The sequence below is a fragment of the Chenopodium album genome, chromosome 6 (assembly GCF_948465745.1).
Source record: "Chenopodium album chromosome 6, dcCheAlbu1.1, whole genome shotgun sequence".
Classification (NCBI taxonomy): domain Eukaryota; kingdom Viridiplantae; phylum Streptophyta; class Magnoliopsida; order Caryophyllales; family Amaranthaceae; genus Chenopodium; species Chenopodium album.
In genome coordinates, this window is record NC_137839.1 from 50474106 (window position 1) to 50484695 (window position 10590).

Below are 10590 nucleotides of genomic sequence, written 5' to 3' on the forward strand. Positions count from 1 at the left end.
GTTTAAGATAATTTCGTGTGAAAAAAATTTGGTTTTTTAAAGAACAAAAGATGAAGAAAAAGGGATAAAAAGATGAAGAAAAATGAATAGAATGTTTTAGGTTTGTTTGAGATTTTGGCTGGTGTATCCATTGTAAAACAATTGAGAAAGAGAAGTGTATTTATTTGAAATTAAAATAGGTGGTTATATTTTCACAATTTAGTTGTTCTTTTTTTTTTTTTTTGGAAAAAATCATCAATTAACGTTCAGATGAGTTAAATCAATTTGTGGAGGATTAAATGACCTGATATCTAACCTTAGTCCCAAAGAGTGAAAAAAATATATGAGTCCCTACAAGGTGAAAAAACATAAAAAGTTTAATCCCCATTTGTTTCCTTAATTCTAACTTTGCAAATGAGTTTGAAAAGCTAGTGGGCCCAACAAACTAACTATAGATAACCCCTTACCACTTGAGTCCCCAAAGAGTGAAAGAAAAAAGACGAGTCCCCAAAAGGTGAAAAAACATAAAGTTTAGTCCCCATTTGTTCGAAAACTCTACATTCACACTCGGTGTGTAAGAGCATTTTACACACTACCAATAAATTATTGACAACTCAGCTGGTCCTACACAAAAGAAGAGGGAAGGCAAAATAATGGGAGGCAAAACTGAGCGGTAGTTTGTCTGGGCTATTGGCGGTATTTTGTTATTCTAAGGCGGGAATATTGTGAGAAAGCGCCAAAGTGATTATGGGTCCCACTTAATTTCGTCATCGTTGTCCTTCAATCTATTTTATTGCTGCCATTGACATAGCTAGCAAGTTAGCATGCAAATAATTTTCTACATAGTATTCAACATCTATACTAATGTAAGTATAATATCAATTCTTCCCCACTTCTGCAATCTGATTTCGTTGTTAATAATTGAAGAATCCGATATTTTCCCCATTAATTGTTGACTTCCCCTTTATTGTGAAGGGTTATATTTCCATTATCATTGTAATTTTAGACGATTATAACGACTTGATGTTTAAATGTCCAATTAAGTTATTTGCAGTCGAGCTCGTGATTCTTTCGGGATTGTGGTAGATCGAATGTTTGTCTTTCAATTCCAACTTGTGATGGCTGTTTCAGGAGTTCGTTAAAAGTTATAGAATTACTTAAAATTTCACATCCCCTGTTATAATATATTATATAACATTTTTAAATTTACAGTATTACTTTGTTAATGTATGTGTCATTTGTAATTTTCTAGTATCAAATTGTTTATTATGTAATTGTATTGCGCATTGTTTCAGTAAATGGAAAGCGAAGCCCAATTATCCGGTGAAGCTGTAAACATTGAACACGATGTGTTGGATGAGATAAACCAAGGCGTTGAGAATGACGACAATATAATTCCTGATCTTAATGAAGAGGCAGAGGAAAATGCTAGTTCGTCATCTAAAGGTGATGATGTTCCTGTTAACCAAACTAATAGCAGTGTAGACGATGACAATAATCTTGTTGTTGCCATTGTCCCAGCTGTTGGGATGTTATTTCAATCCGGTGAAGAATTTGCCCAATGCTGCCATAAGTACGCTTATGAGAAAGGATTTGAATTTTATGTTAGAACAAATACATTGATGAAGGAGTACAAAGTAGCAGACGTTAATCGTAGAGGTGTTGGGGAAAAGGAGTCGAAGTACCATACGATGTCCCGTATTAGAATGGATTGTAAGCTTAGTGTCAAAGATAGAAGCAAAAATGTAGAGCATAAACGCAAAAAAAAGAAATCTTGTACAGAATGTAAGGTATATGTTGATGGAAGAATGTCAGGGGGATGGTTTGTAATCACACAATGTGTGTTGGATCACAATCATCCTCTTTTGCCGGATTGTACAAGGCGTATGGTGAACTATAGAGGTATAGAAGACGATAGTTATGAGAGAATGGCACTAAGCGATGCTGTTGGGATCTCTTTGGGTAAGAGCTTTAATTCGTTCGTTATTGAGAAAGGAGGACATTCGAAATTGTCGTTCAACAAGCAAGATATGATAAATGCAGTGCACGTTCAACGCCGACTTATCTTATTTCAAGGGGATGCACTTGCCGTAGAACAACATTTTACAAAGATGACTGAAGAAGATCCTAATTTTTATAGTGCTATTCAACAAGATAAAGAAGGAAAACTTCTAAATGTTTTTTGGGCTGATGCTAGGGGTTGTGCAATGTACCGAGATTTTGGTGATATTGTCTCGTTTGATACAACATTCTTATGTAACAGGTATAATGACGTTGCATAAACACATTATATTTTATTTACAGAATCATTTATTTTTAACCTGAAACATTTATCTAATCATGTATTTTTTTTTACAGAATCATATATTTGTAAGATGAATCATTTATTTTTTTACAGAATCATTTATGTGTGACATAAATCATTTATCTTCTAAATTAATGTTGTAGGTACAAAATGCCATTTGCTCCATTTGTAGGCTGCAATCATCATGGGTCTAATATACATTTTGCAGCTGCCTTAATCAGTCATGAGGATTCCGAGTCGTTCGAATGGGTATTTAGACACTTTGTTGAATGTATGGGCCAACCCCCTAAAGGAATATTGACTGACCAGTGTAAGGCTATAGGGAAGGCAGTGGAAACTGTGTTTCAAGATGTGCCGCATAGGCTGTGTTTATTTCACATTAAGCAAAACGCTGCAAGGAACTTGGGTAAGTTACCGAGATGGAAGGAGATAGAGGCAAATTTGGATCATGTTGTTCACGATAATTTTAGAATTAAAGAGTTTGAGGATGCATGGAAGGCAATGGTTATAAAGTACAAGTTACAAAAGAACACTTGGTTAAGTGACGCATATGCTAATAGGCATCGGTGGGCGCCTGGCTATTGGCGTGGGCTCTTTTGGGCTGGCATGTCATCAACGCAACGTAGTGAAAGCATGAACCGTGGTGTAAAAGTGTACGTTAATTTGAATACTGGGCTGATGCAATTCATGAATCAATTTAATGCGTATTGTGGTGGCTTAGTGGAAACGGAAAAGGACCTAAATTACCAAACAAAGCGTAATCCATTTTTCTATGACAACACTGTAGTAGCCGAGGTGGTGTTTAGCAAGGCTTACACTAATGAGAAGTTTTTGGAGGTGAGGGACGAGGTGATAGGGCTAAAGCACACCAATATAGTTAAAACAGGTAACATAGGGTCAATGAATTTGTATGATGCAGACGAGAAGATCCCCAAACCAGTATGGAAAGAAACGAGGCGGATGTTTAAGGTTTCCGTTGATAAGGAAAAAGGCGAATTTAGTTGCAGCTGCAAGCTGTTTGAGTTTAGGGGTATCTTGTGCCGGCACATTATCAAGGTGATTCATACTGAAGATATCGAGTGCATCCCAGAGAAGTACATTTTGAATCGATGGAGGAAGGATCTCGTTAGGGATTACGAGGGCATAAAGGTGTCTTATTACGACCCTAAGGATTCAGCTAACGTAGCTCAGAAAGATGAAATTCAAAGGAGGCACAAATACCTTTCAACGTTAGCAATGCACAATGATGAGACACTCTCAATGTATTATGAAGCAACTAACAAAGTTCGTATTGCTCTTGAAGATGTTATTGGTATTCGTAGGACTGATGAAGTGGATGGTTTTGATTGGAGTCACCCATCCATGAATAGAGTTTTTGGCTGGCGTAGGATAAGGCCTAAGGAGAATAATCAAAGGCATCTTGAAAGTGTGGTAAAGCCTGTGGGTGAAGGTCAAATTAAGAATCCGGTTGACAAACGAGGCACTGGAAGGGCTCCTACAAAGAGAAATAAATATCCAGCCAAAAAACGGAGTCGTAAAAAGAAGAAGAAAAGCGTAAGTCTCATGTTGTGTTTAAATTTTTTTTTTAATACCAAAAAAAATAACTATTATTTCCAGTGTCTATGTTGTAACAATATCTTTGAGTAATTTGCTTTAACCCAACTTTTTAAAATTGTGTATTGTTATAGGTTTATGATGACGATGAAGAAATTGGATTAGAAGAGCTTGATGGTGGCAATATCAATGGGAATGACAATTATGTGGATACATCAGTGTATTACGGTTTTCAACCACAATTTTACAATGGGAACTATTTCCCTAATTTTGGTCCCGATGCTAGTGGTGCATTTCAACCTGGTGGATATACATCTAGTCCGACTGGACCGGTTAATTATGGTCAAGTGGGTGCATCCATGAACGTGCAAGGTAGTGCAAGGGGTGAGGCAAGTTCAGATTTCAACGCCATGCACCACCAATCACAGCCGAGTAGCTCAAACCGTACTAATAGTAATCTTGGATTCAATCCTTTGTTTTATAGATGAATATATTAAGTATTGTTATCAATTCGAAAGGATCAAGTGGATGTATCGTACATTGTTGTCTATTTATCAACTAACTTGTGTTTTTGTTTATTTGAATATGTTCACATAAATAATTATCTGATGACAAGAAACATCCTAATCGAAGATGTTAGCCAGTGGTACGTTTGGATTGTTCACTTATGTCAGTCTATATTAGTTTGGTGTATATCCAATGCAAAAATATGTTGTTATTATTTTTTGTTTCAATAATTCAAGGTTGTTGTATTTAATTTTTTTTTTAAAAAAAAAACTAAAGCGAAACTGGTTATAGAGGAATCGAAACCAGGACCAAGAAGTACAAGTTTCTCAATCACCACTTACTCGCCAAATGGGACATGTGTATCAGCACGCCATAACATTTGCACTAAATATAATTATTCTAATATATGGAACCAGTTGTAGTATTAAAATATATGGGCCTACATGATAGAGCGAATACGCTGTTGCCTATTATGAGCCAATTAAAAACTATCCAATATAAAGGTTTGGGCTTTATGAAGTATGTTAGAGTTAAGGGATTTTGTTTTATTTTTTTAATTTAATAGATTTTTCTCAATTTTAAATCTTTATCAATATTTTAATTTTATGAACAAAGAAGTTTGTTAATTTGAAATTGTTGTAGTCTTTTTAAATTTTAAAGTAAAGTACGTGTACTTGTGCAATGCACCTGATATGTGTTTTACGTATTGATATTCCAAAAATATAATTACCAAAAAAGGAAAAGATATTTGCGAGAGTAGACATAAAAATTAACATTTAATGCTCCAACTTACGATTAATTCCCAACTATATTAATACTCGTACTAAAAAGGAAGTATATTAGTATTACTGTAAAAAAAATGTTGTTTCATATACAGGAAGTTAAATTATTTATGGTAAGTAACTCTTATATGTGTTTGGTGACACCGTGTGGCTAGGTATTATCGGATTTAATTTATCAGTTTTATAGGGGTTATCCATTCATTGTTATATAGTTAACCCCGTTAGTATTATATGTGTTAGTCATTATTTAGAAAAATCAGTCAATGAGCTTAGCTAATGCACGGATTATATTATACGCGATAGAAAACAACACAAAGTGAAATGCTAGTCGGGTTATTGTATAAAATAAAATGAAATTATTGGGTAGGGTAGAAAACATGATGCGTTTAATAGATTTCACCAAATTCCATATTTGGCGTGCCACACTGTGTCGCTGAGTTATTTGTTTAGTGGTCGCTTAGTGTGTCAAGGGTTACTTGGTTAAATAAAGGGTTACTCGGTTTTAAAAAATAATACAAAAAGGAATAAAAGAAAATAAAAGAAAATAAAATAAAATAAAAGAGATCGAAAATGAGAGTGTATGAGAATTGAGGATTGTGGTTTTGGAGAAACCTCATTAATTTACTCTGTAATTATATATTAGGTTCAAAAAAATAATGCAAATTTTGTAAATAACTTTAGAAAGTAACAATGTGTACAACTAATAATTCACGTTGGATTAATTGTAGTGTTGTTGTTTTTTTTTTCGGTGTGGGAATCATATTTTGACCTATACGTTCCACTAGGGATTGTTGCTTAATTAATAATATATTTAACCTTTCAATAACCATACCCTCCAATGTGAAGTGTGAAGGGGCTTCCATTGGATTTCACCGGTTTTAAGCCTCAATCTTTAATTTTTTTTCAATTTTTGATTTTATGTCTTAGGTTATAGTAAAGTCACCCTCGAAAGAAAGGGTTTATCTCCTTCGAAGGACAAGTTTTCTTCGATCTCCAACGAAATGAGATTTTTTTTCGGACTCCTTCGAAAGGGAAAGTTTTATTTTGGTTAAATTTGGTCTGTGGTTGTGTGGGGCTACTACTAATCATGGCTCGGATTCGGGTTATGGAAGTAACACAAGTTTTTTTTTTGGTAAAAAAAAATGTGAAGTAGCGACGGATCCATTGAAAAAGTTGTATGAGACAATGAACCAAGAAAGTACCGAGTTGTTATATTTATGTACTTGATTTCTTAGCCATTCACCGATTAATTATTGTTCTATTTTTTTAAAATCGTTTCATCGGTAATTGTAAATTGTAGATGCCGTATGACTATTATTAATGAAATTTAATGTAATTGAGGATATTTTTTATATTAAAACATGAATAATTGTAAAAACAAAAGTTAATAATATATGTAACCTTTTTTAAAAAACTATTTTTGGTTGTTTGATTAAAAAAAAAAATAAATAAAAAAATTAAAATGTTGTTTCAAACAAAATGAAATAATATAAATTAAAAAAAAAATTAAATTTCTATTATTTTCCCAATTATTATTTTAAAAAGGGTGGTTCTTTGGTTTTCACTATTCCCTACAAAACTAGGGTAGATGACTACAACAAAACCTAATAGTCTATTTAAAGAACCCAAATTATTCAACTAATTGTTCAACCATTAACCTCCAATTCTCCATACACCCCTTCGCCTTCTATTTCCTTTTCAAAACACTAACCTACCTCATCACCGAAAATGAATAACAAAGATGGAGCTTCATCATCAAAATCTCCTTATGAGTTGCAGTTGCTCGGTTTGCAACACTATCTGTCATATCTTCAAGGGCGTTATACTGAGGCTTGCCATCAAAGGAAGGAGGCAGAAAAAAGGCAAGTTGAATTGCAAATCCTAATAGAACAATTAAAAACCGATATTACAAGGAAAACTTCTGAAAATCAACAGGAAAACTCTGGCGCTGCAGCAACAACATCGAGGACCAAACCAAATTGAGGTTGTGGAGGATGAAGACTTGATTGTGGGTGTCTAGGGTTTCATTGGATTGTGTTTATGAAGTCATGCAATCTTCTTATCATTTTATTAAATTTGGACCTTTTATTGTTTACCAGTGTATGTGTTTTCTCCGTTTTGGCCTTTTGTATCCTGTTTTTTAGAAAATTGTGTTAATGATCTTGAAGATGTTATCCTTAACAATTTTATTAGTATTGTTCTATTGAATCGTCTTCTATTAGTTCTATTTGAATTAAATTTATTTATTCTGTTTTGCTATTTTAAATGATAGTTTGATACTGTAAAATAAATTATGAGCGCGTTGCGTTTTATTTACCAAGACATTGCAGGGTAAAATTGTTACATATCAATTATAATTCGGTAAATTGAATATTTAAATATGTAAAATGTATTTGTTTAAGCAATGGTTATAACAACAATCATACTGAAAAGTAGTATGTAGGAATGTCCCTTCAATTACTATTTTATTATATTTCAAAACGTTACAAGGACTCTAAACAACTAAAATTAAAAGAACTAAAATCATGTAAATTACTACAAATGGATGCCAAACCAATACCCAAGCCCTGCGCCTATGCCTCCATGAGTTTGTCTTAAATAGCGTTTCCCACGTTCATAGCAGCGTCTTCTCCAACTGACTTGATGTTGACATATTACACACCCGCTCATTTCCTCAAATGTGTTGTGTTGACATGAGTCTTTTGTAACTGGCTTACAGCAATATTTTTCAAACTGGCTCCAGTTGATGTTTTTGTTCTCGTTGATCCGTTTTCCAGTAGTTTCCTTCCATTCTTTGTTTAACGACTGAAATTTCAAGAGATATTCAATCTCGTTGATTTTCGGATATATATGCCCCCTAAAAATCACCTCCCATTGACCGAAATGGTCGTGGTTGGGATAAAATTCTCCCATGGATTGTAGCTTATAAGTAATTGTAAAAGCTACGTGAATAAAAGAAATTGGGATATCTTATTCCAGTTTATAGTCTTTAATTTTTGTACATATTGAGGTAAATGGTTCCCCAATGGTTTTTTTCCCTTCTTAAGTACTTTTGGAGGGAAAAAACAGTAAGAGCTTTCACATTTCCCTCCTAATTTTTCATCTACATATATTCCTGTGATACCTAATATGACTACAACATTTTAAGTACAACCAACTAAGTTCAAACATTTTCAATGGAGCATTCACATAAAAGGGTTTTAGCTCCACAAGTAGAGTTATATGACTTTGGCAAATGGGATGAAATATTTGTGGATCACATCTTGCCAAAGATACCAAAAATTGGATACCTTTTAAAATTCCAGTCTGTAAACAAGAGGATGTTACGTGTTATAGGGCTGAGGATTAACAAGAAAGAAGATATTGATTGGAGTCAGCTTGAGACGGTCATCAGTAGGCCTCATCTCGAGTGTATAGTTAAGCATAAGAATTTTTTGGAATTCGAGAGTTGTCGCCATTGTTCGTGGAGAACTGAATGTCGCAAGTGCACTTTCCGAAATGCTGTTAAGTTTTTAAGGGACACTCACGGTGGTCACATTCGAGAAAACGATGAGTCTTGGGAGTGGAGGGATGCGTTGATCCTAGAGGGTAGGTTTAGGAATCACCCGTATACTGATGAGTTACCAGAGGACATTGACCCCACGGATTATCCATTCATGTAGGAATTCGATTATGTAATGTTGCAAAATATTACCATTATAGGTGCACCACTATAAGTGCACTACCATTTATGCTAATGTAGCAATCCACTAGCGCTATAAATGCACTCTACTAGCACTATAAGTGCACTACTATCCATTCATGTATTAGTTCGATTATGTACTGTACTTTGTTTTCAAATCATAATGAAATTAATGTGCTTTTTATGCTATCATATAATCACAGCAGTTGAAGTTATGTTTGTTGTATTATATCTCTCGAACAAAACCCCACGTATAGTGTGATTCCCTTAAATTTATTATGATTCTGTAAATTCGAAAATGATCTTGTTTACAAAACACACTTAAAGTTCAAGCACAAAGGGAAACTTAAAAGGAACAACATACAACATAGTGCACATATATCGTTTATTTTTAGAAAGATATGATCCCAATCAGCCAATAAATCATGGTCGGGGTAGTAAGGCTCGGTTTCAGTTTGATCATTGTTGTTCATGATGATAAGATAATGGGGATTTTTAGGAAGGAAAGGGATAAGTAAGTCATGGGGTTAAGATTATATGTGAATGTGTACAACATATAGTACCATACCATTGCATATGACCTCTAAAAAAATTACTGAAATTAGGAACAAAAAAAAACAAGAAAAGCAATTATTACATGAAAACCAACATGCAAACTATATTATATCCTAGGGGAATACAATTTAAAAAATAGGCTAAGCAAATCACAGTAATATAAGGACCATGTGTCATGAATATCTGTTGGTGATTTGTAATTTTGTTTTAAATGTTTATTTGTGATTTTGTGTTTATTTTTTTTTATTTTGTTTTTTTGTTTTGCTATGGCAGAAATGGAGAGGACACTTATTTGATAAGATTATGAAATTAAAAAATGTTAATTAATGTGGATAGAGTGGGCGAATTTCTGGCCACAAAAAAAAAAAAAAAAAAAGAATCTGACAAAAGATTTTCTACATAGCAGACCTTATGTTTTGTAGGACAAAAATAATAATTACTTTTATAAAAAAATATTGTAGGATTTATTAACAATATATATAATAGAAATATGAAAATAAACACTAAACGTTCAAGCATGCATAATTACCCTTAATTGTTTATTTTTCAGAAGCAAATGTACATTACTTATTAAATTTTATACTCCTTCATTAGTCATTTAGTTGTTTCCTTCTTATTATAATTATTTTTTTGATGGTTCTTATATAAGATTTATATATGGGGTTACATACTCGATTTTATGTGATATGTTTCAGTGGTCTTTTTTATATAAAAAACAAATGCATCATGTAAAATAAATATTTATGTTAAACGATTTATATGACCATGTACACTTCATAAAAGGATATACAATATTACAAGAACTGTTCAATAAAATTATAACAAGGGATACACAGTTTTAGTTTTGTTTAATTCCTAATGATGGATTATAACATAAAACCTACACAATATTATAACTAGAGACCTGTTGTTATGTATTCTTGAGCTCTTTGTTCAATGCAGCTACTGCACATTTGATTAGTTCAATGTTTCTAATACCGAGTTGAAAATGAATTAAATTACAAAAAAGATTATCTTACCTCCTAATTAAAATATTATAATCCTTGTTACCCTTGTTTTTTTCAACAAAATATACTAGTAACTCTTTTTCTAATTGTGGCTAGATATGTACATTTTTCTGTATTTTGTAATATTTTGAAGTTAACATTTTATATAATTAGTACGTCAACAAAATGTTGGTATGGTCAAATAAAATTGCAAGTAAAAAATGGTATTGTGAAGGATGT

At 33.0% G+C, this 10590-nt stretch overlaps 1 protein-coding gene across 1 annotated transcript; it reads left to right on the forward strand.

Annotated features, from left to right (window-relative positions):
• Positions 1-1277: 1277 nt before the first annotated feature.
• LOC145636941 (protein FAR1-RELATED SEQUENCE 5-like) lies at positions 1278-7929 on the forward strand. Its single transcript, XM_081688472.1, has 4 exons — positions 1278-2242; positions 2428-3838; positions 3973-4210; positions 7847-7929. The coding sequence occupies exons 1-4, from the start codon at positions 1278-1280 to the stop codon at positions 7927-7929; spliced, it is 2697 nt and encodes an 898-aa protein (XP_081544598.1).
• Positions 7930-10590: the final 2661 nt, after the last annotated feature.

Bases quoted from the DNA above. Each gene is read 5' to 3' on its own strand.
- LOC145636941 (XM_081688472.1), top strand. From the start codon at position 1,278: ATGGAAAGCGAAGCCCAATTATCCGGTGAAGCTGTAAACATTGAACAC. The intron at 3,839-3,972 runs GTAAGTCTCATG...GTATTGTTATAG, and splicing joins GTAAAAAGAAGAAGAAAAGC to GTTTATGATGACGATGAAGA. The intron at 4,211-7,846 runs GTAGTGCAAGGG...ACTGGCTTACAG, and splicing joins TGCATCCATGAACGTGCAAG to CAATATTTTTCAAACTGGCT.